Genomic DNA, 27,913 nt, shown 5'->3' on the forward strand with positions numbered 1-27,913 from the left:
CGCTCTAAGCCCGCGCCGGGCGCCATCTCGCGGCCATCGCCCGCCGCCCCACCGCCAGCACCGCCGACCTGGGAGAACGGCTTCCTGTGGAGGTCGTCAACCTGTGCCCGGCCTTCTTAGGGCGCCCTTCCCTTATCAGTCCCTGTCTGAGGGGACAGAGACCGTTTTCATAACAACCATCATTTGCTTTCATCGTTAGCCCTTTAGATGCATTGGTACATTTAATCCTTAACTCGAGATTGACTCCATTTACGTGAAACTGATGTCGCGCGTGCTTAGGCCCCTAATAAGTGGCAGAAGTAGCATTTGAACCCACGTCTGAGTCCTTCTGCAAACCACAGGGCTCCCTCTGCAAACCACGGCTTCCGGCAGATAAAATTACCAGAGTCCAGGAAGAGCAAGGCAGGAACATCCCTCCTTGCAGACTTTTAAAAATCAGCTTTACTGAGGCCTAACCGACATGCAATACAAAATGTACCCACTTCAAAGTATACAGTTCGATGAGGATTTTTAGATTTTTTTTTGTGTGGTAAACTGTATGTAATGTTAAAATTTATCATTTTAACCATTTAAAAGTCTACACTGGCATATTACATTCATATTGTGCAACCACCCCCATCATCCATCTCCATAACGTTTATCATCCCAAACTCAAAGTGGGTACCCATTAAACTCCCACTCTCCATGCGTCCTCCCCAGCCTCTGGTGACCTCTATTCTACTTCCCGTTTCTCTGAATTTTGACCACTGTAGGTACCTTATACAGGTGGAATCATACAGTATTTGCCCTTTTGTGTCTGGCTTATTCACTTAGTTCAATGAGTTTTGACAAATGTGTTCATCTGTGTAACCACCACCCCAATCACAAATAATTTTAAAAGCATTTTCCTCTCCCCCTAAGTTTGCCTCGTGCCCCTTTACAGATAATACCCCACCCCGAAGTCCATCCTCACTTCTCTGTTACTGTAGATTTGTTCTAGAATTGTCATATAAATGAACTCAGACAATATGTACTCGTTTATGCCTGGCTTCTTTCTCCAATCATAAAGGCTTTTGAATAGTTCACTGCCCTTAGCCCTGAAGTGGTTTTCCATGGTGTGGCGCTACCACAGTTTGTCTTATCTACACCAGTTGATGGGCACGGGTGTTTTCCAGTTTGGGGCTACTATGAAGGCTAGTCTGAACACTGTGTTCAGGTTTTGTGTGGGCATATGTTTTCATTTATCTTGGTAGCTTACTTAGGAGTGGGATCGGTTATAACAGTCATTAATTCTTTTATGTATCTGTTTTCAGGTCCCTTGTCAAAAATATATATTGAGAATATTTTCTATGTGAGAAACAAGCAAGTTTGGTGCTTGGAGAGGTGGAAGGTGTGGCGCGGGAGGTGAGAGGAGGGAAGCAGGCGCATTGGATGGTACAACTGGCTTTGGGGACGGAAGGAAAGCAAGCAAGAATGAACGGATGACGTTGCTTCTCAGACTCCAGTGTCATCAAAAATGTCCAGGAGGGGGCAGCAGAAACCAGGGCACAGCTCAAGGGCCCGGAGGCCCAAGACCATAGAGTTGCAGCACGTCAGAGGCCAGAGGGGCCTTGAAAGTGATCTGATGCAGCCCCTCAAGCGCAAAAGGAGAGGCTGAGCATGTGCTCCTCCCCCCTTTACCTGCCCCGTTTGTTCTCCTCTCTACACATTCACCGCAACTGCCCTTTCTCTTCCCCGAGAAACCTTTCCAGCCTCTGTCCCTCCCTCCCCATCCTGCGCCTGCATATGAATGTTTAACCTGCCTCTCTTAACTGAGACCGAGTGCTTCAAGGACTGGGCCAGGTGGAAATCATCTTCGTCATCGCAGAGACTGGTGCAAAGTGCTCAATAACGTCAGCATGCAGGGCTGCCACCTTGCGCGGTGCGCCGCCAGCTCTCTGGACCACAGCTCCGCCCAGTGGACCCAGCCCTATAGCTGCAAGGACGGGGGTTCCTCTGTTGCCTCCCAGGAAAGTACCAGGAGGCCCAGGGCCTCACTCATCCCTCTGTTCAACAAGCACTCACTTTTTGTTTACCTGGTGCCCAGGAGACAGAGGAAAGGTCAATGGTGGTGGTGTTGATGGCAATTACTAACTGAATAAACCCTGCTGATCACCAGGCGCTTTTCTAAGACCCTTTACTTTCCATAACTTAATTTAGGCGAGAAATGAAAGCTCCCTGCCCTCAGAGAGCACATATGCTAGTTGGGGAAAGGGTCAGTTATTAGTTCATACATGGAATGAAGATTTGTTAAGCACCTACTATGTGCAGGCACTGAAACTAAAACTATAACCAAAATAGACAAAAATTTCTGCCTAAATATGGAAGGTAAAAAAGAGAAGCCTACATTCTAGTATAGGTGCCAATGGGGAGAAGATCAATAAACAAAATCAGTAAAATCACAATGCATTAGATGATAAACAATATCATAAAAAAATAGAGAAAAACAAAACAGAAAGGGAGAGAGGGACGGCTGGGGTACAGTTTTGGAAGGGTGGTCACTGTGAAGGTAACTCCACGCAAAGCCCTAAAGGCGGTAAATCAGGGAGCCGTGCAGATTTCTTGGGGAAGAGCATTCCAGGAAGGGGAAGAGAAGTTCAGAGGCCCCAGGCCTGAGCATATTCCACGTTCAAAGACTTGCTAGAGTTGCAGCACGTCAGAGGCTAGAGGGGCCTTGAAAGTGATCTGATGCAGCCCCTCAAGCACAAAAGGAGAGGCTGAGCATGTGCTCCTCCCCCCTTTACCTGCCCCGTTTGTTGCTTGCTAGGGACCTGGACACAGTGAGTGGCCGGGAGAGTGATGGGTCCAATCCTGCAGGGCCTTGTAGGCCTGGGGAAGTCTGTTCAGTTTTGTTCTGCGTGAGATGGGGAGCCGCTAGAGGATTTTGAACAGGAGGGACACGATCCAACTCAGGTTTTAAAAGAATTGCTATTGTGTTGAGAGCTGGCTGTAGGGAGCACGAGTGGGAGCAGAGAGAGCAGAGGGGCTGCTGCCCTGGACCAGGCAGCAGGGGTGGCGCTGGGACGCTGGGGCTGCTGAAACAGGGCTGGAGAGGGCTCCTTGTTCCATGTGGGAAAGAGGGGCTGAGAGGGGAACATGAAGCTGGTCTCACTGCCTCCTGAGCACACAACTTGCCCCAGCAGGGTGGAAGTCAGTCCACCTCTGTGCCACTCCCCATCTCACCCCCAGTCCCACACAGGGGCTCTGGCCAGAACACAGACAGAGGGAGGGAGTGGCCTGTGCCCCACGCAGCCCACAGAGGGCGGCTGGCTGGTAGCAACTGAAAGGAGCAGAGAGGTCCTGTCAGGAAAACCCAAAAGCACAGGACATTCTTGCTCATCTCCCTGCCTCTCCAGCCAGACACCCACAATGCTTGGCAGTGATGCTGATGACAATGGTGAGGACCCGATCTTAGGAGGCAGGCCGAAAGACACCTCCCCCCAGCCGCCAGGGGTCTTAGTGTGTATGTATGAGGGACCCAGAATAAAAGCTGTGACCCCTAGTCGTCCACCTTCCAGCCTGGCCTCCCCCCTATTCCAAGCCCCCAGGCCCCTGAATCTGCCCCGACTCCCCCCAGCCCTGCCCATGGCCTGCCTGCCAGTCTGCCTGGCACTCTGGCTCCCACCCCTCGGCCCTCCACTCTAGCTGTAATCACAGCTCAGCCCAGATCCCCCCTCCTGTGAATAATTGGGGCTGATTTAGGGGCTATCAGGGGAGGGAGGGGGGGCTAATGGAGTTCGTGGGGGGCTGCCCTGGTGATGAGGGGAAGGTTGAGAGGCAATTAGCAGGGCTGACAGCCTCGGGAATCACCTAATGCGCTGGCCCGCAGTAAGGGCTGGTGAAGGGCTTGGTGGGGGTGGCTTGCCCTGCCCCCACATCCAGGGCTGGACTTGGACTTGGGAAGGGATCCTGGCCTCCCTCAGTGGGAGGCTGGAGGACAGATAGGAGGAGGGACTTCCAGAAAAATTAAGAGTGCAGAGCGGGGAGTGGGGGCAGGCACGAGGATGAGGCACGGCCCCCACGCCCTCTCTCGCACACGCACACACGGTGCCCCGGCTGAATCTTATCCCTCGCTGGGGACCAGCTTCTGATTAATACCAACATTAGCCCTGAACAGTCTCCCCTCCTGGCCTCCCTGTCATTAATTACCTCCTCTCCCAGGCCAGCGGAGGGGAAGCCAGCTCCTCCGGGGCAAAAGGACCCAAGTCTGACCCCCTGCCCAAGAAGCCGCTCCTGCCCCCTCCTCCCTGCTTCTGAAGGAAAAAAAAAAGAGGAAGAAAGGAATCCAGAGGAAGGAGAAAAGGAAGGAAGGGAGGGAGGGAGGGAGGGACACTGCATCCTTCTGTTCCCAGCACCCCCACACCCCACATCACCCCCTCTGAGTCTTTCTACAGTCTGAGTGCCATCCTCACCCCTGGAGACGGTCAAGCCAGTAGCTGAAAACACTGGCTGGAAGAGGGCTTCCCTGGACGAGGCGGACGGCCAGCCCCCTGATCTTCCTGTGTCTTCATCCCTTCTGAGTTCAGGTTGGGAACAGGAATTTGCACAGACGTGTGCAGAGAACCAGGTTGACACAAACTTTCACCCAGAGACTGTCGTGCACAAACACAAAACCAGACACACTGGGGCCAAAGTCACCCTGGGGGCAAGGAGGGGGTGACGCACTCCACTGCGAGGTACCACCCACCGCCACGCAGAACCGCACTAGGAACATTCATTTCCAGGAGCATGGATGGGGAGGGCGGGCCTGGCGTCACAGACACCCACGTGCCAGTGGGGTGGCTCTGCCGCTGCGCTGGGAGGCTGGGGGTCAGCTGCATGCACATGAACCTCAGGAGGCCCACCTGCGCCCTCCCCCCTTGGGCTGCCGTCTTGAGTCTCTCTAGCTCAGTTGTGTGAGTTCCCTCTCTCTCTCTCTCTCTCTCTCTCACACACACACACACACACACACACACACACACACATCTTAAAGTAAAGTGTAGTGAACTGAAGCAAGCCCCCATCCATCCCAGCTGTCTGGTCCACCCTGCAGTCGGCTCCTTCCCAGGGCACCAAGCTCTACCTCCTCTCTCAGCCCTTCTGCCCTCCTAGAGTCCTTGCCTCCCAAACTGGGTCTCTATGAGTGTTCTTTTGAGGAGACACAGGCAGCCCAGCTTCCATTCAAGGATATGGATGGGCACAGATTCCTTGAGATTTTTCTAAGCCCCTCCTAACACCCCCGTGAGCCCCTTTATAAGACTAAGCGGGCCTGGAGACCCGGCAATCGATAGTCCTCAAAGATGAAGACGCTAATAACTTTATCCCCTCTTGTCCTCCAACTCGCGCCTACATTAGCTCTGACCACAGGCCCCAAGCAGCTGGGCCCAGCAGCGGGCAGGCCTGGAGCTGAGTAACCCCTTCAGATCCAGGTGGGAAGCAGGAAGGTAGACAGGACTTCCTGACACTCAAGAAAGGGCGGCCGCAGGGACAAGGGATAGAAAGCCTCAGAAACATGTTTCCTACTCCTGGATGGATACACGTCTGTGAGGATTTGTGACCTCAGAAGCACCTTTCGGGGGTGCCAAAGTCCTCACCTAATCCCTGAGGGCTTCCCAGAGGAGGTGAGCTGGGAGGGGAGTTCCCACTAGGGAAAATTAGGAAGGCAGGGGACTGGAGCCAATGGGGTAGTGAGCAGAGGGCACCCTGGCCCTGCTGCCCGGCAGCACCCAGGGGCTCCTCCTCTGCCAGGGCCTGCTAGGGCGGCCCTACAGCCCAAAGGGTTTCTGAGGGAGGAAGAAGACCCCGCCTCACTTCACACACTCATGGCCAGGCAAGTCCTCTTGCTGCAGCTGGAGGAGGTATGGTCAAGTCAGGGGACAAGAGCTTCTCTTCGGTGGGCACCATCCCCCAACCTCCCCACTGCCAGCCTGTCCTGCCCACCCTGGAAGACCAGGGCCAGCGCCTGGGCTGCAGGTTCTCCGAGCGTGTGCGGCAGGACAGAGAGGAGGAGGCAAAGAGGAGGCGTGGGCGTGGGGAGGAAAACGGACATCACACAGCGCGTGCTACAGGCCAGGCCCTTCGGGAAGAGCTTTACACAGGAGGCTTGTGCTATCATTCTCCCCATTTTGTAGAGGACACTAAGGCACAGAAATGTTGAGTGACTTGCTCGACACTGCACAGCTGATAAGTGCAAAACCAGGCACTCCGACTCCAGAATCTAAAAACTTAGCCTTTAGGGAACCCCACCCTGGAAGAAGAGGAAGGGGCCCAGTTTAGTGGGAGGTTGGCAGAAGCGCCTGTTGGCCCAAGAGCTCTCTGTTAGAGGCAGGGCTCCGAGGAAACCGCGCGGCCCCTCGGCTCTGCCCCCTGGGGTCTTGGGCTCTGCCTTTTCCTCTGCGCCCTGGGCATGCATGTCTTGTCTCTCTGCCCTGCCCTGGGCTGGTGCTCTCGCTGCCATGGCCCTTTGCCTCTCCGTGGCTCCGCCTGCAGCCCCGGCCCTGCCTGTCTGTGTCTCCCGGCTCCATGTCTCTCCCCCACAGCGCCCCAGAGCCAGCGGCTCCAACTTTCCATTTTAGCACTGGAGTCTATTTAGAGCTGGGCTGGGGTCTATAGGGGTAGGGGTAGGGGGTGCTGCAGAGAGAGGACTGATGCTTGGAGCAGTGGGGACACTCACTGCCCCCTGGGGGTGGGGGCTGGAATGCCTGGAGGGTCACCTGGCCATAGGCTGAAAGTCAGGATCCCTGGATCCGAGGTCCTCCTGGGACTGGCCCTCCTCTCACCGGGCAGCCTGTTCAAAGCCACTTAGGAATTTGGCCAGACAGGTTCTCTCCAGCCAGTTCTTAGAGAGCCCAGGGCCTGCGGAGTGGAGGATTCCCTCTAGGATCTCTCTTCACCTTGGGGGTGTAAAGGGGCCCAGGACACGCATTTTCCATGCGGTCTGCCCCAGGGCTCTGCTCACGTTGTTCCTGGAAACCCGAACAGATGCTCTGCTCTCCTGCCGGGAATCCAGCCCCTGAGGGGGCAGAGCAGGAAGGAGGCAGAGGCTGGTCAGCAGGCCGAGGGGGTCAGGATGGCCCGCACACCTGGGTTCTTTAAAGAGCCATCCCTCTGCCACCGCAGGGCTCCTGGGGCGTCCCACTGGCTTCTGCACCGCCAGTTCCTTCCCTCCAGAGCCCATGCAGAGGCATTGGCAGGGGCTTCCTTAGAGACGGGAGTTCTGGGTTCTTTCCTCAACCCAGATGCTGGGTGTTCTTTTTTTTTTTAATAAAACAATTTTATATGTTAAAAAAAATTGACCTTCCTGATTACAAGGGAGATTTGAGATGGTTGTGCACAGAAATCCCTGGGTGGGCTGAACTGGAAACAGTGGGAAAGGTGAAAGGGTTGGGTGTTCTTACAGTGCACCACCCGTTCTGAGCCTCCGCCTTCCAACCCAGACAGCCATTTCTGAAAGCAGGGGTGGGATGGGGGATTACACCCGCCCAGGGTTCTCCTCTCCACAGCCTCAGGTTGCTCTCTCTGTCCCAGCTCCTTGGGGTCCCATTCCATTGATCCCCCTGCAGGCAGCGTCCACGTCAGCTGGTGCCCAGTGGCTGGTGTGTGTGTAGGGGGGAAGCTACTTGCCTTGGTACAGCCAGGAGGTAATGACAGGATGGGGGCCCATGCCACAGTGGGGTGCAGGGGACACCATTAATGATAATGGATCCCAACAGCCATAGTGAGGGGGGCTGTGCATGTATATGTTTGCACGCATGTGCCTGTCTGTGTGCTCATCTGCATGTCTGTCAGTGAAGGGGAGGCAGGAGGGGTCTTAGGCCAGGAAGCTGACAGTCTAGGTTCAAACCCCCTCGTCGCCGCCCAGGACTAGGCCCCCGGCCCCCATTGCCTGAAGGGGTCAGAGTGACTGGCTTCAGCTTCTGTGCCCAGATGGATGCAAGCTCTCAGTTCCCTCTGCCATGCTCTCCCAGAATCTTCCCATCCTTGCCTTAGCCCTGTTCCCAGAACCCCTCACCTCACCTGCCCAGCGTTTCCAGCAATACCTCCAGCTGTGGTTTTAAGAGCCTCTGATGCCCTGATGTTCTCGACCTTGGAAGTGCTGCACCTTCCTCGCAGGTCCCTTCTGCTACCTGACCTCCATCCCCTCTGCTTCAGTGATGGCCCCAGGCCGGCTCAGTATGGGCCAAACCTCAGACTCCTATGCCTCTACCCACAGAGTCTCCAAGCCGGACGTGTCCCACTCCCTCCTTGGCCCCCGAAGAAAGGTTCAAGGGGCAGGGGAAGTGGGGAGGATGGGAGTGTGGGTGAGATAGAGTGCCCAGCCCAGGAGTCTCTGCTGTTCTCTGGAACAGTCTCGGGTTCAGCTGCTTGTCCCACCTCTGTGTGTTTGCACCACTCTGTGCCCCTCTGTCTCTCCTTCTTTGTCCATCCGTCTGTGTGTGTCTGTCTCTCTCCTCCTTTCTGTGCATCTCCCTCTGCAGTCTCTCTGCATGTCTCCATATCTGCAGGTCCTGTCCCTCTATCTGCCCTGTCTTTCTCTTTGCGCCTGTCCTGGGCTCACCTGTGAGATCTGATCCCATGACCCTGTCTCTCCCATGCTCCCGCTGCTTCTCCTCCTGAACACCCAAGGGCGGTGCAGCAGCCCCACCCACCCCAGGGCACTAGGGGAGGGCCTGTGAGCTTGGCCCTCAGGGACCACACCCCCTCCCCATCACTCAGCCAACAGCCCTGGGTCAGACCTCCATTTGCACTAACAAGCCTGGACAAGAGGCAGACCCATCGGGCTAGGCCTTGGGTGATAAGACCCAGATTGAATCACCGTGGGGGGGCTGGACACCCGGGGACAGGAGACAGCTGCACCATTAGCCCTGAGGAGCCGCAGAGCGTGGGTTATTGCAGGAGCTGGGCAGGTGATTGGAAGTGATGGGGCTGCGGGTGGGGGGGACTGCTCCTCCCCGGCCCGGGTCCTGGGGGTGGGGGACCTCACCAAGCCTCAGTGCTGAGAGAGCCTCAGGCCATTCAGTAAGGCCAGTGTGGTTCCAAGGAGCAGAGGGGAAGGGAGACCTCCCATCTCCGCCCTCCGGGGCAGAATGGGAAAGGAGATGGCTCTGACCTTAGGGAATGGCTACCGTGCCCAGTCTCTGGCCTCCTGGTGCTGATCTCAAAGCACTTAGAGCCAAGAAGAGTGACAGAGGGAAGGAACAAGGGGTCCTGCCCCCTCACCATTCCTTTATCGTGGTGCTCCTTCCCTGTCCCTGCTACACGTGTACACACACACACACACATGCTCCCACGCATGCTAGCTCACTCTCACCCATTTGTTCTACTACGCGCTTGCTCTGTTCTGGGCACGCCAGTACAAGGAAGACTCACCCCACTGACCCTTCCATCCTGCCCACCAAGACATCGAACTAACATCCCTCCCACCGCAGCACCTGCCTCCTGAACATGAAGGGCAGAGGTAGTCACTGAGGGCCTGAAGATCTGGAAGCCTGCCCCTAGGCTGCCTCACCACAGGGTGGACAAGGTGGCCACAGGACTGGGCGGCAAACCACCACCTCCAGGTGGAGGTGATAGCCGCACAGAGCAGGGCTAGGCAGCGGAGGGGCGTCCCAGAGAGTTGTCCCCCTACATGAGTCTCCATCACCCCCACCGCAGAACCATGTCCTCCCAAGAACTGGCAAGAGACACAGCCAAGGGATAATAAATATAATTGCTATGACGGAACCCTGCCTAGAGAAATAGGAACATCCTCCGCCCCCAGACCCCACCCGTCCCCTCCCACATGCTGAGGGTGAGTTAGATGCTTTGAGATCACCCTGGGGCTGCTGGGAGCTACGGGGGCTGCTGAGGCCCACCCCAGCCCCTGGGCCAGCAACTAGGCCAGGACATCCAGGTAGACAGGAGGCGCCTGGGCCAGGGCTTGCAGCCGTGCGTGCACGTCCTTGATGCTGTGGCGCTGCTGGGGCTCCCACAGCCAGCAGCCCCGCATAATGGCGTAGACCTCCGGTGGGCAGGCCCGTGGCCGCTCCAGCTCACGTCCCTGCGTGATGCACTCGATCGCCTGGGACCACCGCAGGGGGAGAACTGGGCTGGGGGCAGGAGAGGGAGGCCAGCCCCAGCACCGCCCCCTGCCTCACTGAGACCCCAAGGCAGGTCACACAGTGTGTCCCGGCCTCTCGTCTATTAATCATCTGAAAGGATGCAGTGGACCCCAAGACTCCTTCCCACTGGACACTGAGCAGTGAGAAGGATTAAGGCTAGACTGTGAGGAGGCTGGGTTGGGGTAGGACTGCTTTCTGACAGGCGGGGCTCAGACCCTCAGCAGACTTGCCAGGTGGATTGAGGAGGGGGAGGCACCAAGCCATTTGCCAAACCCACCAATTTGGGGTTGAGGGCTGAAGGGAGGAAGGCAGGAGTCCTCTGGCTCTCAGCTCCAGAAGGCAGAAAGGAAACAGAGCTTTGGAAAAGGGCTGGACGGCATTTTAAGGTAGGGGGCGACCCCACTTCCTTTTCTCTCCTCTAGGCACTACTCTGCGGGGGGCACCTAGCACCTCTCAAAAGAAACTGCAGCAGGAAAGAGCAAAGTGGAACCCCAGGAAGTGTAGTAGAGCAACTCGGGATCCGAAGGAGAAAGAGTGGCAAGGAGACAGTTGAAGGGGCCTGGAGCATCTTTTTCACTTCTTCCCTCCCTCCCCATTAGAGGGCTTGGGTTATGGGCGGCACTAATTCCATTCCTTCTCTCAGTGCTTGAGAAAATTAAAATCTATAACCCTCTCCCCCACCCCACCAGCCTCGAGGGAGCAGACTGCATTAGGAGGAGAAATGGAAACTGACAGCTGCGAGCCAAGGAGGGGGCAGGGGTAGCTGCTCTGGGAGACAGAGCACCTGGGGCCTGCTCTGGCTGTGCCCAAGGAGGGCGGGTGGGGGGGGCGCAGGACTGTCCTTCCTGCAGTCTAACCTCCAGCCTTCCTGCTGCAGTGCCAGGCCCTCTTGCGCTGTGCTCCTTTCTCATGCCTCTCCCTTCCACCCTGAGAATGCCTCCTAGATCTATAAGGTGCTACTAGGGATGGGGGTCTGGGATCTGTTTATAACGTGCTTTGAGGTTCCCCCAGGAGTTAGTTGGGCCTGGGCTGAAGACAGTAAGTGGAGGCAACAATAGGGGAGGGGAGGAACAGAAGAAAAGACCAGGGCTGGGCTGGAGGGAACCCAGGGCCGGCAGGATAGGTGCAGGGCCAGGGGTGGGAAGCGAGGCAGGAGGGGCCTCAGGGCCAGGGGCTGACCCACGGGGCGGTGCTGACCTCGGTGTTGGAGAGCTGGTACCACGGCTGCTTGCCGTAGGTGAAGATCTCCCAGAGCACCACGCCAAAGCTCCACACGTCGCTCTCGGTGGTGAACTTGCGGTAGAGGATGCTCTCGGGCGGCATCCAGCGGATGGGCAGCATCGTGCGGCCTCCCACCTGCCGGCGGACGGGCGCCGCGTCACCTCCAGGGGGCGCCGCCGACGCCTCTCCCGGGGCAGAGCCGACCCGGCCCCATCGTTAAAAATAAATAGAAGTGGCTTTCTGTTTCTCCTCCCCGCAGCTCTAAGATGGAGATGGTGCCGTTTCCACCCGGGACAGCGGAGCCAGACCCTCCCCACTGGGGGCCGAGGAGGTAGCAGGGGAGTTAAAAAACAGAGCCTGGGAGTCTCAGACCCCACACCGCCCGAGGAAGCGAGGGCGTGCCCTTCAAGGGCAGGCCCTGGAAGGACTCGGCGTCCAGGTGTCTCCTTTTGAGTGGTGGGGGAAAGGTTGGGACGAAAAACCCTTACGCGGTAATAGTCGGTGCTGTAGATATCCCTGCTCATGCCAAAATCGCCGATCTTGACCACAAGTCCCTGACCCACCAGGCAGTTGCGCGTGGCCAGGTCCCGATGCACAAAGTGCAGACCCGCCAGGTACACCATTCCGGCAGCCACCTGGCTAGCCACGGCCAGCAGCTGCGCCAGGCCCAGGGGACCTGGAGCCACGTCCTCTCCACCAGCCAGCAGCTTGGCATCAGGCCCGTGGGACCTAGGAAAGACAGGGAGAAGGGGTGGGCTGGGAGAAGACACCCCCAGGACCCTGAAGAAGGGGAGCACGGGGAGCTGGGGTGGCATGGGGGAGGGAAATCGGGGAAAGGAGGAAGGGAAGAACAAGGGAGACGACAGTCTGGGCTGCCAGGATGGGTGGCGGCAGGTGCAGCCACCTCCAGGGCTTCCACCAGCGCCCACATGTCCCACACGGGGTACTTCCTCTCCGGTAACCCCCTTGAACTCCAAGCCCAGCATCCAGCTACCCACTGGCCCTACATCTCTTGCCTATGGACACCTCCGCCTCAACCCGTGCCAAGATGCTCAGCATCTCAAGTGTGACCCTGCCCAGGGAAAGGACTCCCCCACCCAGGCTCTGGGCCTGCAAACTGGGCATCTTCCCTTATTCCTGTCTGTCCCACCTTAGCCCTCACTATACAACGATTCCTGTGAGGTCCTTCTTCCTTCCAAAGACGTCCCGATGCCCTCCTCCTCCCCACAGCCACCACAGTCCCTGGTCACTCACTCATCTCCATTCCCCAAATATCCCTGCCCCTGACCTTCGCCTGAGCTGATGATTTTGTCAGTACTGCTCTTTCCTACTGGCCAGCTTTCTCCTCATTCATTAATTTCTTCATTTATTCCAGGTACTTATTAAATATCTCCAGTGTGCCAAGCACCAGAGCCACAATGGAAAGTATAAATGGTTTACAGCAGTGCCATGTGAAGACAACTGAGGGGCACTCAGGGGAGGGATGGAAGAAGCCAGGGAAGGCTTCCTGGAGGAAGAGACATCTAAACCGAGACTCAGGCCCTGAGCAAGAGAGATGGGTAAGCAACTTGAAGGGGTCAGGGCAGGGGTGGGTGACATGGCTGCAAGGGAGGCCCAGCATGCCAGGCAGAGGGAATTTATGTACACAGGCCCAGAGGCAAGAAGGAACAGATGGCCTCTCCTAGGGAAAGTCTTCTGGGCTGGACTAGGAGTTTTCATGGTCCCGTCCTTTGGTTCCCCCATGCTGTGTCCAGCATTTAGAGCTGCTTCTCCCACAGCCTGGGCCCTAGATGGCGGCATGTCTCTGGCCTGCATTCCTGGCACCCAGCACTGAGCTCACACTGTGTCTGGTGAGCAAGGACAAGGACCTCAGTCTGACCTCTTGACTTGGTTTCCTCTGAGCCAATCCACCTCCCCACTCAACCTCAGGTCTGGCACGCCTCCTTCCTGCTCCACCCCTCTGCTGGCTCCTCCCCATCTACAGGGGTCTCTCCCAGTTGAACCCTGCTGCCTGTCTGAATGAATGACCCAACACTTCCAAGGGGATGTGTGGGGACCACATCATGACCATCCCTTGGACAACCACACAGGGCTCCCTCATCCAGACCACAGTCTCCGATTGTTCCTCTTACTGGCGGGGAAATTGAGGTCAGAAAGGAAAGCTACTTGGCAAAGGAGGCTCAGCTAATAAGTCACGGGTGATTCCAAGCCCTGTCCTTCTCCCTGCCCCAAATGGCCCCATCTTCACAGTGGGCTGATCTCTTCAGAGAAGGACTCAACAAAGGGAATATGTAACAGACAGTGGTTGAGGGCAGGGTTCTGCCTGGGAGCACATCCCTCCTCTACTCAGGGCCTTTTACTACCTGTGTGTCCTTGCCTCAACCTCTCTAAGCCTCATCTGTGAAATGGGCACATTTCTTGAGGTTATTAAAATTATCAGCATGAATTAGTAAACATATCAGAGTTGTTCCATCCAAAGCCAAAGAAATGAACTTCTGCTAACTTTCTTCAAGTATGAATTGCCATATATTCTCAGAGACTATGAAATATATATACATATTTACATTATTATATAAATACATATGTCCAAGCACATACAGCCATAATAGGAATAAACTGTAAAGTACATGGCAAAGTGCCTGGAACACAGGAAGTGCCTGATAAATGCTTGTTGTGGTGGTTATCAGAGCTGCTACCTCAACAGGCCTGCATCCGCATGCCACACACAGACACGCACACTCTCCACAAAGCCCACCCATCCTAAACTTTTAGCTCATGACTTTGCGAGTACAACCCCCCTGGCTATTGCCACTCTACCCTCTGCATGGACTGTCCCCACATTCACCCATCTGCCTCAGAGCATACTTGGGGACAGGAGCCATACTTCCTGTCCTCCCTCAGTTCAACAGACAAGCAAGCGTGTGCTCATGGGGGAGGGACGGTGGGGCTCAGAGCCGGGGTCCAGCACCGGGGCCAGGAGATCATACCGGAGGAAGCGGTTGAGATCCCCATGCCGCATGTACTCAAAGACCATGAGCAGCGGACGGCCCTCGGTGCAGATGCCAAAGAAGCGTACGATGTGCCGGTGCTGCAGCATGGTGAGCAGCTCGGCTTCCCTCTGGAAGTCCTGGCGCGCGCTCTCCGACACCTCCTTCAGTGCCTGGATGGCAGGGGCAGGGCTGGCACCGAGTGGGGCTCAGCCCTCATCTCCCCACATCCCGGGTGGCCTACCCAGCAGAGTGGTGAGCCATGCAGACCGCAGCATCCCACCCCAGGCCTGAGCACCCTGTCCTGGAATGATGGTGCTCTAGGAGGTGGGACCCAGTCCAGCAGTGCCTCATGGACAAGGTCTCACCTTGACGGCCACTAGCATCTTGTCCTGGTCAGGCAGCAGGTTATGGCATTCGGCAAGAAAGACTTTTCCAAAGGCACCCTCGCCCAGCTCCCACTTGAGCACAATGTCCCGGCGCTTGATGTGATGAACACCTGGGGAGAGGCCTGCAGGATCAGACAGGAGCCCCAGTCTTGGGAAGGGTGGGTAGGGCCAGGACAGGACTGAATAGCAGGGCTGTGCACTGCATAAAGGTGCCCGCCAAGGCAGAAAGAGGGACTGAAATCAAACCTTCACTCATTCACCAATCACTATAGTGTGATATGGACGGGGTGCAGGTGGGGCAGGAGGGAAGGCCTGCTCAGGCCTGGAGTGGGCAAAGGCAGTGACATGGGGGCTGCTACACACTCACACCCAGGCTCGCCCCCACCAGCACAGCCCCTCACAGGCATCACTGAAGTACTGTGGGTTCTCAATGATGTGGCCTTGGAGCCCGGAGCCTTTGCCCTCAGTGGGGGACAAGGAGCTGCCACCCAATGTCATGAAATGCAGGGACATGGCCAGTCCATCCTCTGGAGTCAGCACAGTGGGGCCTAGGGAGGAGACACCGCCACATGGAGGGGTCACAGACCAGGCCCACACCCCAGCCCCTGCCAGGTTGCAGGATGCCAGGCGACCCCACTTCATAAGGTGCATGGGGTGGGATGGAGGAGCTAGGGAGCAAGACAGCCAGCCGAGGGAAGGGGAGGCACTCTGGCCTCTCTCTCTCCCTGGCTTCTGTCCAATCCCAGGCCCCCTGGGCCACCAAAGAACTCCCTTACTGCCCCGCCTGCAGACTCAGACCTCCCAGACCCACTTAGTGTTTGACTACAATCCAGCCACCAATTAGCAGCTGCTACCTCTGAAACTACCCAGCACCAGCCCCAACACACGCACTCACAAGCCCCACAGCCAGGCCCTCGTGCACTCCAGACACACTCCCTAGCACTCCACCTGTGCACAGCCTCCCCTGCCCCACAGAAGACAGTCAGGAAGAGCCAGGAGGAAACAAGGCCGGCAGGACAGACTGACAGAGAGCCCCGCTACAGACCCCACTCACGGTTGATCCCGAACTTGTTCCTCCTTCCGCATTTATTGAGCACAAGGAACAGGGTAGAAAGGAAGAGGCAGGCAAAGACAGCCAGGCCCACGGCCACGGAGACCTGGGGGTGGGGGTGGTTAGATCCAGGGCTTCTCCTGCACTCTCAGCGCACCCCATAGCAAACTGTCTCTCTGTCCTGCGTAGGAGCCCCCAGAACTGCCCTCTCCTTCCTCCTCCTCTGGGGCCTGGGGCCATGGCTGTGGGGGCGGCTGACCAAGCTCAGACCACACTGCCATGATCTCTGGGCTATGACTGGAAGTGACATGCAGAGGAACCTCTAGCCTAGCCTCCTGATCCCAAGTCCTGGACGAGCTTCTACTTCCCACGCTCACCCCAAAGGGGGTTTCATCCTTCTTCTCCACCGGGTCTCCAGACGTGCTGTTAGTGTCTGTGGGGACACAGGGCAGGAAAGGTGGGCCTTGGACACACCGAGTCTCCCCCAACTACTCCCCACTAGCCCCAGCTGGCCCTGGGGGTTAGGTCAACTCTACCCTCCGCCCCAGCCTCCGAGCCACCAACCAGACAGAGCCTGCCCTCCAGCCTGGCCTACTCACCCACTGGCGAGAAGGACACTGCAGCAGGAGGGAGGAGAGAAAGCAGTCAGACGGGGGAGAACAGTGAGTCCCTTTCCCCCTCTGGGACTCACACCTCCATTGGGTGGAAGTGGAGTGGGGGAGGGGCTCTGGTTTCAAGAGAGAAGATGCACGTGGCCCTTTTCCAGCTGGGCCACAGGTGCCCTGGTGCATGGCTCACTCTTCAGCCAGCCCAGATGAATGGAATAACTCAGGGGTTCAGGAATCCTGGCGCTTGGGGGAGGCAGGGGCACGGAGGTCAGCACAGAGCCGACCACCAGAACTTCGGGCTCCTTTCTGTCCAGGAACAGGCACTCCAGCTTCTGGGGTCAGGATCACAGCAGGAAGTGGGCCACGCCTCCCTGGACACCTGGATCTGTGCCCGGGTGGAGCCCAGGGAGTGGGGGCAGGGTTCAGGGTGGCCCTCGCACCGGGAATGGGGTCCTCGGGGTTGAACTCAAAAGGGTTGTCCATGAAGGCGGCCATGACAGAGGCGGCGGCCTGGCCGGAGGGGTTGGCAGCCAGCAGCGTGTAGTTGCCGTTGTTGACATGGGTGGGTTGGTTGAGACGCAGACAGCCATGCCGCACAGTCTCGTTGGCCGCCGGCTCGAGAAACTCGGTGAAGATGAAGCTGGTCTCATTGAGCACAGAGCCATTGAAGAGCCAGCGCAGAGAGGGCGCCGGCTGCCCGTCCACGGAGAAGGGGATGCACCAGTGGTGCATCTCCACTGCTCTGTGCAGCTGCACGCTGGCCGGGACTGCAGGCCAGAGAGAGCGAGAGCACGAAGTCAGGCAGCAGCTGGAGGGAGCCTGACCAGTCCGCGTGGGGGACGGGTAGAGTCAGAAATCAGCTGGCGGGCCCAAGAGAAACTGGGCGGCCAGCTCTAAGAATTTCACAAAAGGCATTTTGAAGAAATTTGACAGCAAATCTTAAATCAAGCAGCAGGTGTATAAAATTCAGATACGGGAGCTATAAAAATTAAGTGTCACCAAACTTAAGAAGATCAGGTGGGAGCCTAAGCATCACACAGGGAAAAAAATACACAGTTCAAAAACCTTATGAAAAAAGGTATGCGTTGAAAATAAACCCAACCTGATAAAAAGCACAAAAGCCCCTCACTGACAGAAATATACATAACATATATGAACATACACAATTAATACTGGAATTCTAGCCAGCACTTGTGCAGTGGAATACTATTCAGCAGTGAACTGGATGAACAAACAGTAACGACTCCCATGCAACATGGATGAATCTTACAAATAGAATGATGAGTGAAAGAAACTAGACAAAGTAAAACTTGCAGTCTGATTCTGCTTACATAATGTATAAGAACAGGAGAAACTAAACCATATTGATAGAGAAGCATGCAATAATTTCTAAAAGCAAGGGAATGATTCTCACAAAAGTCAGGATGGGATGGAGAAGGATGGGATTCTGAATGGGGAGGGGGAGGGGTCTTCTGATGTGCTGGTAAGAATAATTATTGTTTAAAGTGTATACGTTTTATGCATGTATCTATATATGTTATATTTCACAATAAAAGATGAAAATTATATAACCTAGAAGATTTTAAATAATTTGTTGGCAGATCTAGAGAAATTAGGCAGTGGGCCTAAAGGGGAACTCAGGTGGGGTGGGAGATTCTTCTTTTAAAACTTCTGCCCTAGGATGCAGGGCAGAAGTCCTATGAAGGGACCAGCATGAAGGAATACAGCGGAGCAGTGAGAACAGCCAGACAGCTGGTGTTGAGGGCCTCAGGTAGCAAGACTCGGGCAGGGGGCCAGAAAGAAATCCATCTCCATCCCTCTGGCCTTGACAAGCCCCCAGGACGTCCCCCAAAGGATCAGGTTTTCATGGGAATCTGGAAACAGCTGGGAGGGAGCAGCTGTGGAGACATACATCCCACCTCTTTTCTCCAGCCCCCCACCCTCACGTCCTCTTCTCAGGGAGGAAGGGATGGGGGTGGGTGCAGAGACAAGGCAGGGGCAGGGACAGTCAGTGGGACTCACAGGAGACGTTGACCTGGACAGAGACTTCAGCCCGGCCCACATCATTCTCTGCCCAGCATGTCACATTCTTCCTATTGAGGTCACTGGTGACATTGGCCAGGGTCAGCACCAGGGACGGCAGACCCCCAGATTGCTGGGTCAGGGAAGAGAGGGGAAAAGCAGAAAGTGTGTCAGTGGCTTGGGGCTGGAGGCAGAGGGGGGGAGTTAAAGCCTTTGGGGAGCTCCTCTGGCTCCAGAAGGAAAAGAAGGAAGGGCTGGAAAGGGGGGGGAAGGGAAGGAAAGAGGTGTGGGAGAGAATATGGTAGAGAATGGCCCTCCTCCTTTAGAGCTTGTTCTCAGACAATCCCCCGGATCACTTATTTAATGATCTGAAAAATCTAGAACATAACCAATAACTTCAAAATAGGCACAAAATACCCTGAACCAAAACTACCCATCTGAGCAGCTAAGTGGGTTTTACAAAACCCAAGTACTCATATACTCAAGTATCAAATATGCAGCACTCATTGCAGAAACAACTAGGACCTCAGCACCTACGTGCTCTTGTTTTACACACAGTTCTAGCAAACTTAGTCTCAGCCAACAATGACCAGAAACAGAGATGTCGCTAATAACAGGGCAGCAATTAGAATCAACTGTAGCATCCTGACCTCCTTTGGCAGATGAACACAAAGCGAAGTCAGAGAGGCAAAGAAACTTTTTCTGAGTCATCACCAAAAGACTGAATCAGGTTTAGATTCTCTTCCCAAGAACCTGGGTGTGTGGAAATTCTATGACCTTAAGGCACACAGCAGTACAGAAGGGCCAGACTTCAGAGGATATACACCAACCAGAGTAATCATGCTGCAGTCATGCTGTAAGTGGCAGTTTATTCTCGGAAAACGTTAACTGCCCCGTTAAATTAATGTTCTTAAGTTCAATTGTATTGTTTGCATTTCATTTGTAAATGTGCCATGATTTTTTGGTTATGTAAGAACTATGAGCTTACAGCATTTGCATTGATTTACTGTTTATACATTTTTAGGAAACACTATAATAATAAATATTTTGAATTAGTAAAAAAAAAAAAGAAAGAAAGAAAAAACAAAATATATGACCTTAAGATAAGTCTTAATCTTTTTGACCCATGGTTTTCCTGTTTTGTAAGCTGAAGAGGTAGATGAAATGACCTTTGGAAATTTCAGAAGGCTATTTGCATAAAATGATAGAACCAAATGAAGTAGTGGACAAATCTCCTTCACCTGGAAATTTCATAAATGTGGGAGTCCTTGAATAGATGCCAGAGGAGGGGAAGTTGCCCTGGGCTTCCGTGAGAATGTGCACTCACAGATTCCAGGAGCGCTCTCCAGCCTCTTGTCCCAGCCACTCCGAGAGGAAGCCCTGACCTGCTCCAAGCCTTCTCTTGGCTGCCACTCCCTTCCTCGTCGCCCTGGGGTGGGGTGTCCCACTAACTCTTCCCTTTGAGCTGTTCTGCCGCCCTTCTCTCTTCTGAGGGTGACCAGCCCCCACCTCCCCTCTATTTAACCCAGCTAAGGCACGACTTTTCTATAGGAAATTTCTAGAAAACAGAAGTGGTGGCAAACATAAATCTCCCCAAGAAAAAAGCAAAAACCTGGAACTTCCAAGACAAGCAGTTGATCAAAGATCTTTCCACAGACGGTCATGGCCAAGCCCTTGTCTCTGCCTTGATCCCTTTCCATGACTCACTCTCTGGGGCTTTGATCTCTGGGAGGGGAGGAACTATTCAGTGGTTAGTGGTCCCTCCACCATGTCTGGACCCCCTGCTCAGGCTCCAGTGGTTCCTGCTTCAGTACTGTTCCAGGGGCCTGCAGTGATTTTGGAGTTGGTTCTCCTCCCAGGGCGAATACTGCCCTGCTGGTCCCGATGGCCTGACTCCCCCCTGGGGGCTGGACCCCTGTGTGTCTGTTGACATGGGCCCAGCTTTCTGAGTGGGCACAGCCCACTGTCGGTCTCTGCTGATCTTGTCAACAAGGCCTCCTAAGTTCACTGTGGCAGCTGAGTCAGCCCATCCCCAGCCTGAGGACAAAGGGCAAGGCCCGGGAAGGGGCCCAGAGACACGTCTGGATGACAGAGATAGAGGCCAGAGAGTGCCCAGAGGCAGGCAGGACATCAGAAGGTCATCACATCTACCTCCTCAGTTGACAGATAAGAAAACCAAAGTGCAGGCAGATTAAGGGATTTTTCTGAAAGTCGCTCCAAGAATTAATTAGTGAGAGAGCCGGAACCAGACCTGTGCCTCCTTTACTAATAGTGCTCATCCCACACCCAAGAGGGTGCTGCTTCCAGAATCTCCAGAAAAAGCCTGGAGGGCCCCTGAGAACTCCCCTGGGTGCAATACCACAAATATCATGCCCTCTCCCTGGTCTTCAGTGTCCTTATCTAGAAAGGGGGTGGATGGGAGGGGTGGTCTGTGGGCCCCCTGCCCCTCTCTCTTACAGCCACACGGTGTTCCCAGAGAGGGGCCCCAAGTTCCCGGGGGATCCTGCAGAACCTGAGCTCCCTACTGGGCCAGCACCCACCCCCAGGGCTACCCCACAGCAGAAGTCTGAGCCCCATGAGCTCAACCATCTCTGTCCACCCCTCACCCTCTGTGGGGCTCCTATTCATCAACCTTCTTTCCCTGTCTCTGCCCCCTCTGCCCTGCCCAGGCCCCTCCTGGGGAGAGGGGACGAGGGGGAGTGGGGCAGGGAAGGGCTCCTCACCGTGGCCGTGGCCGCCTCCTCCAGCTCGGCCACACTCCAGCCAGCCTGCTCCAGGCCCCGCCCCTCCACCTGGCACTGCAGCACCACGTCGTCCCCCACATCCACGGAGGCATTGGGCATCTGGATCTTCAGCCTGGGCACCTCTGATGGCCCAGAATGCTCAAGGGGTGTTAGAGCAGGGCCTGGCCTCAGAACCCTACCCCAACGCCCCCTTCCCCACCCTCCTCAGTCACTGAGCTGTCCAGTGGCAATGCCCCCAGCCCTAAGTCCCCCTTCCAACCGGCTCTTGCCAATGCCCGTTCCCCAGCCCCTCTTAGCCCTCGCTTCCCAAGCCCTGCTAGATGCCCTCTTCCCAAGCACGTGGCCCTTTCCCAGCCTCTTCTACCACCTCCAGCACCTACCGCAGCTGGTGTTGGACAAGAGGACAAGGGGACCCTGCCCGGGGCACCGGAGCTTCTGCTCACGCACTCTGCCCAGCCCCTCCTCCTCCCAGCGCAGTAGCCAATGCAGGGCACAGGAGCAGTCCAGAGGGTTCCCGGACAGGACCCTGGAGGATGTGGGGGACACCAAGAGAGGCAGGGAAGGGGCAGGTGTTGGGCCTGAGGAGCCACCGAGAATGAGGGCTACAGTAAGTGGGGTGCAGTCAGGCAGCAGACTGTCTAAAGGCGAAGGAGTGGGGACATAGCAGGAGGTCCTCTCACGGACCACAACAACAAGACCGTATTAGAAGAAATCTAATGCAGAGAGTCAAAGGTGGCCTGCTGTGGGAGTCCCTTACCCCCCATACCTCAGGATGACACCGGGGTGAGGGTTCTGAGCAGGGTGACAGAGAGAAAAGGGCTCTGCCTTCGGGGTGACCCAGAAGCCCTAGGTGCCCACCAAGCGCACACCGGCCACTGCTGTCCCACTGTCACGTGTGTGTGGTGTGCTGGGAATGTGGGCAGATGTGCCCATATGCGCAGGCAGTGGGCCTGCGGGTCTGTCCAGCCCCAGCCTCCCTGGCACACACACAAACACAATCAGCCGTCCCGGTGGCTCTCTACCCCCCAACCCTCACAAGCCCCCAAGGCAGTAACCTTCTCAACCAGTGGGCCTGCAGCCCCTGCTTAAATGGGGGTTGACCAGGATGCACAGGCCCAGCTCAGCTCACTGCCAAACTTGTCTCCCCAAAGAGACCCCATCACACCCCACCCCACCGCAGTTCCATGCAGACACAGTGGCATGCTTCACACAGAGACACAGTGCCGGCCGCGCTCATGTGTGCACACACGCGCACACACACTACTCTTGCCCCCGGGATGCCCTCACACTCACAGTTCCTGTAAGGAGAGGCCCTGGACGGTTTTCCAGGAGAGAGACTCCAGAGCATTGAGAGAAAGATTCCTGCAGGAGTTGAGACAGAAGAGACTGACCCTGTGAGCCACCGACCCCGCTGTGACCCAGTGTGGAGGAGGGAGGAGCCCAGGGGGAAGCTGACATCTGGCGTCCCCTCCCCAGCCCTGAGCCAGCCTGGGGGGCACTGCAGGGGTGGGGGCAGGTTAGGCTCCTTGAGTCCCCCTCTTCTCCCTGGGACAACAAGGGTTAACCCCACTTAACCTCCTCCCCAGACCCCAGGGAGGGGGTTCTGCGGGAACAGCCGCTCCCCCTTCCCCCACCCTTGGCCCCAGCTGGCAGAGTGCTGAGGCCCCAGCTGGGGAAGGGGCTCCATCTGTGCTCCCTGCCCACAGCACCCAGGACAGGGCCAGAGGAGAAGGGGGAGGGTGGTGGCTCCCACTCTCTCTTGCCCCTACCGGATGGCAAGGATCTCAGAGTACTTCCTCAGGTCCTCTCCCCACTCTTCCTTCCTTTGGGACCAAAGCAAGCCCTCTGGAAGAGACCCTAGACCCCTGCCCCCTACTTGCAGATAAGGGGTCAGCCCCCAGCCACAGAGGAAGCTGGCTTAGTAGCCCCAGTGCTTTGCAGCAGGAAGCCGCTCCTGGGACCCTGCCCTGTCCCTCTCCTCACCTAGCTGTCCTGCAGTCGGTGGGACCTGAGTGGGCGCAGCAGCACCACGCAGGGGTCAGAAAGACCCCCCAGGTTAGCACCAGACAGAGCTGGGTGTGGGTCTGTCCTGCCACTGAGAGCTGTGTGACTTCAGCCCAGAAGCAGGCTCTCTGGTTCTGAGTCCTCATCTCTGAAACGGGGATGACTCCCTCCCAGATTGAGTGTGAAGATCGCTGACATATGAATCGTAAGGGTCACTGGTACACATTTGAACTAAAGCCCCAGTAAGCAGCCAGTGAGGTGGCATCACTTTCCTTCTTGCTAAATCTCCAGACACAGCAGAGTTCAGCGTGCCTGGCGTAACTCCGTGAATGGCAGCCCCCGCCACCCTCTCCACCTCTCTACCGGCCCTCAGATGGCCAGGGAGGGGCTGCCAGGGTCTCTAAGGACCTCTCTTTAGCGGTCTCTCCTGTCCACCCCTGTTCCTCTCCATCCTCCGCAGGAAAGGGAGCTGTGACTCTCAGAACAGGGAGGGTCCAAGTGGCAGATCTGGTGCCCCACCTCCCAGGCAATGCCAGGCACCAGGGAGGAGTGGGAGGTGGTGTCCCAGCCAGTCTGGGGTCCTGTTCCCGCCCCTTGCTCCCTTGGACCGGTGTGTTTCTGAGCCCCAGGAGGGAAAACAGGGCAGGCCCCCATCAGAAGTGTCCCTGTAGTGTGAAGCAGGGAAGTGAGACAGCAAGAAGGACCGTCTGGCCGGCAGGGGTGGGAGCTGAGAACACTACCATCCCTGGAGTAGATGAGAAGCCCCGGGAGGATGGGCGAGATTGTGTCCCTGCCCAGGCTGGGGCTTCCTCAGAACGTTTCCCTGGGGACGGCCAAGCCCAGTAGCTGCTGAAGTCTGGGTGTCCTCCAACCCCCACGCCACCCAGCCCTGGCCACTCACAAGCGACTGAGCCGAGGAGTGAAATGGAAAGCATCTGGCGCCACGAAACGGAGACCGCTCTTCACGATGGTGCTGGGGAGGGATGCGGCAGGGTCAGCCCCTAGACCTTTAGCCACCCGGGCCCCCTCCCTCTCCGCCCGTGCCAAACCCCGGGTCCCCAGTGCTGAGCCATGGGCCCCTCCTGCTCTGCCTCATGGCTTCTTCAGCTACCCAGGACCCTGAAGACCCCTGAGTCCACATCCTCTCCGGTCCTCCCAGGCCCCTAGCACCCCTGCACCTTCCCTGGCCCTCTGGTCCCAGGCGCTGAGCTGAACCCCACACCATACAGCCCCTCACAGGTTTCTCAGCTCCCCTAGGCCCTTCAGGTCTCTGAGCTCCAGATGCTGCAGATGCTCTTGGTTCTCGATGTAGCTGTGGGGAGAGGGAATGGGAGTCACAGGGGCTCAGGCCCACACTCAGGTTTCCCACCCACCCTCCTGCCTCCATCCCAATCACACATGCCCATGTGCATGCATGCATACCTATATACACATGGGCACATTGGCATCCAGTCATACTGAGACCTGTTTTACACATACACATGCATAATTATGTACACATACATGCACACACATATGTAGAAACACTTCCTGACACATGCACATGCATGCATGCACCCTCACACCACCACACATGCACTCACACAACTCTTACACATGCAAACACAGTCATGCACACACACAGAGGCATAAACATATGCACGACAGACACACCTCCTCACACACATTCACACATGTGTATGCATGAACACACAGGTGTGTATGTGAGCACATTTGCACCATCACACATGGACATGTGTATATATATTTTGTGTACATACACATACACATGTGAAGATGTGTGTGCATACTCATTCTACACACACACAAGTCCGTTCTCAGTGTGGTGTTCTGCTTTTATACACAGGCCTCTCCTGCACATGTTCAACAATGGGGGGTCATGCTGAATATTTGCTTCCACAAAGGGCCTGAGCTCATCTCTGCCACTGCCCCACACAGCACAGAGGAAACCCTGTGGTCATGCAACTATGTGTTCCCAGATACACCTGCTCAGGGGCCACCGTCTGGGTTCACCCATACTGCTGCGCACACAAACACACACACACACACACATACACATTCCCTCTCAAAGCTGTTGGCTTCTCCCTACACTCAAGCAGCAAGCTCCCCCCCCCAACACCCCATCCTTCTGCAGAGCAAGGAAGTGGCAAAGAGGCTCTTGGTCAGGGACCCGTGGAGCCCCTCCCTGCCCCAGGCAGGACCCAGGATGGAGGAGAAGGGCAATGAGGGGATGGAGTCAGAGTGGGGCTGGGTGGAGAGGCGTGGACTGGCTGAGTACACAGAGAGATGGCTATGGGAAGGCTCAATGTGGGGCAGCAGGGTGGGGGAGAGAAAGACAGAGAGATCTGGAAACAGAGACACCAAGAAAGAGAAACTGGCAGGAGGAATACTGGCAGAGAGAGTCAGGCTAGGAGAAGGCAGATAAGGAAGGGGAGACAGAGAGACAGACAGATAAAGACAGAGAGCCAGAGAAAGCAAGACAGTGAGCTGAGAAAGAAACATGTAAGAGCCGGCATGGCACGCCGGGATGGGGGACTGCTGACGCCCTGGGCCCTGCCCAGCCTCTGAATCTGGCACACCAGCCAGTTCCTGAGAACTCAGCTGCCCTGCAGAGGCACGTCGGTGTACTCTCCCCACCACACACAAACACACACACACATGGGTTGGGGTGGGGGCTGACTCACTGCCTGTTCTCAGAACTCACTTCCCCACTACCCTCTTATTTTCCCTAACTTGTGGGAACCAGGGTGAACCCAAGCGACCCCTCTGCTCTCCCCTCTTCCCAGCATGGCCCCAGTTGGACAGCCAGGCATCAGGTCCTCAGAGGTTTAGGGAGTCCCGTGAGGTTTAGGGAGCAGAGAGTAGGTCCCTGTCCTGCCCACCACCACAGGCTCTGCCCAGTGGGCTTAGAGCAGAGACCCAGGGAGGGGTGAGAGGGCAGTGGCCGGGTGTGTGCAAGCTGTCAGGCAGCCTGCTCAAAGCTGCCTCCTTCTTCGGGATTCATAATCAATCTGTCCATTCGAGTCCATTATCTCCTCGTTAGCTCTGCGGGTGCGGGAGGAGGAGGGGCTATGCAGGCGGAGGAGGCAGGGGGTCGGCGGCCACCCCACCCAGAAGGACATCTCAGCTCACCGCCCTGCCTGTGTCCTAGTCCCCAGCCCTAGGCCTGTCCCTCCCCATCCCCAACCCTGGGCTGGACACTTGGGGCTTGGAAGGGATCTGGGGAATGAAAGCTGTGATAGCAAACACTCAGAAACAGGAGCCCTGATCCGAAGGCCCAAGGTGGTGAGTGGCCTGGACTGATGGGGCAGCCTGGATGCTCCTCCACATCATGCAGAGGCCTGGGCCCAGACCAAAGACGAGGCCATCTCCTCTCCTCCTGGTCTCCCTGGGGCCATTAGAGAGAGAGATTGAGTACCTTCCCGTTAATCACCACAAGACACCCGAGTAACTCGGTGCCACTTATGGCAGGCTGCTCAAGTAACTTCCAGACAGTGATGCCCCCCCGTGGGCTACCTTCCAGCCCAGCTCCGCCTGGGCCCAGGCTTCCTCGCCCTCTAAGCCCCAGGTCACTGGAGGAGGGTTTTCTAGCAGTTCCTCCCCTCTTCTAGAAGTCTTGCTGGCCCCACCAGCCACAGACTACTCAGGTATTTTCTAGTCACCACCATGTGATGCTTGAGTACCTCCAGGCTGATTATCACAAAGCACTCCCATAGGTTCCACCAGCTGCTAAAAAAGTACTTGAGTGTTTTGTAACCAGTTACTGCAGGATGTCAGAGCACTGCAGAATGCTGGAGGGTGCTCTCAGTTGGGGGCCCTCGAGGGAGGATAGTCTCAGCGAGACCCCCAACTCCCTGCCCCAAGTAGGGCCTAGGAAGAGAGAAGCCAGGAGAGGGTCTCATTTCCTACATCCAGATCAAGGGAGAACGGGGCAAGAGATGGTAAAATGGGGAACAGAGAGCTCAATGACGGAGCATGAGGCTCCACCACCTCCCACCTATCCAGTTTAATCCCTAGTTCCAGGGGGAAGGCTTGGCCTTGCCTGGTCATGAGAAGGAAGTGGGGGTGGGTGGGGAGGGCTAGTTTCCACCTGGAAAAGGTATAAGGGGTAAGCGTGCCGAACTGAGGGTTTATCAGCAGCTGACCACCCCCTCCTTGAGGCACAGCTTGGCCTCCTGTCGGGGTTCCGCAAAGCGGCTTCAAGCCGGCGGGGCTGTCCAGACCTGATCCACGGACAGCCCCCCACCCGCCTTGCTTTCCCTGAAGCTAGCGCCCTAGCAGCCCTGGGCACCAGGCAGCGTCGGGGCGGCAACTGCTGTGGCTTCCCGGGAGCGGCGGCAGCGGAGGGAAGCCCAGGCCCTGCAGAGGGCTGCGCCTCATCAGCCTCCCGCCGCCCCACGCTCCTGACCCAGCAAGCCCACAGCGAGTCCGCGCCCTCGGGGCACGGCTATGCCCGCCTGTCCCCGCGCCCCCTCGCCCGCCGGACACTCACAGCTCCGTCAGGTTCTCGGCGCCCCGCAGGTGGCGGAGGCTGGCCAGGGCCCCAGCCTGGGTGCAGCGCAGCCCCGAAGGGCCGTAGGGGCAGCAGACATCTGGGCAGGGTGCGGCGCCCGCAGATGCCAGCATCAGCCAGGCCAGTAGTCTGCTCGGCCCCGTAGCCCGGCCGTGCCCACCAAGCTGCCCGCGCCGTCCGCCTCGCAGCATCGCGGCTGCGCCCGCCTCGCCAGGGCCGGGCCGCCGTCTGTGCGCTCCCAGCTGCGGCTGCCAGGCCTCCCGCGACATGTGCGCTG

At 56.7% G+C, this 27,913-nt stretch overlaps 1 protein-coding gene across 1 annotated transcript; it reads right to left on the minus strand.

Annotated features, from left to right (window-relative positions):
* Positions 1-9,786: 9,786 nt before the first annotated feature.
* On the minus strand, positions 9,787-27,900 carry NTRK1 (neurotrophic receptor tyrosine kinase 1). The gene is made up of 17 exons (XM_017639788.3): positions 27,616-27,900; positions 24,361-24,435; positions 24,025-24,096; positions 22,413-22,481; positions 21,500-21,645; positions 21,099-21,241; positions 18,376-18,508; positions 16,794-17,120; positions 16,345-16,362; positions 16,123-16,178; positions 15,749-15,851; positions 15,096-15,242; positions 14,674-14,804; positions 14,306-14,478; positions 11,807-12,047; positions 11,295-11,453; positions 9,787-10,057 (listed from the first exon to the last, which is right to left on the minus strand). Exons 1-17 carry the CDS (start codon positions 27,825-27,827, stop codon positions 9,872-9,874), a joined length of 2,391 nt encoding a protein of 796 aa, XP_017495277.1. The 5' UTR covers positions 27,828-27,900; the 3' UTR covers positions 9,787-9,871.
* Between the last annotated feature and the right edge of the window lie 13 nt (positions 27,901-27,913).

This window comes from Manis javanica, chromosome 14, assembly GCF_040802235.1.
Source record: "Manis javanica isolate MJ-LG chromosome 14, MJ_LKY, whole genome shotgun sequence".
Taxonomy (NCBI): Eukaryota; Metazoa; Chordata; class Mammalia; order Pholidota; family Manidae; genus Manis; species Manis javanica.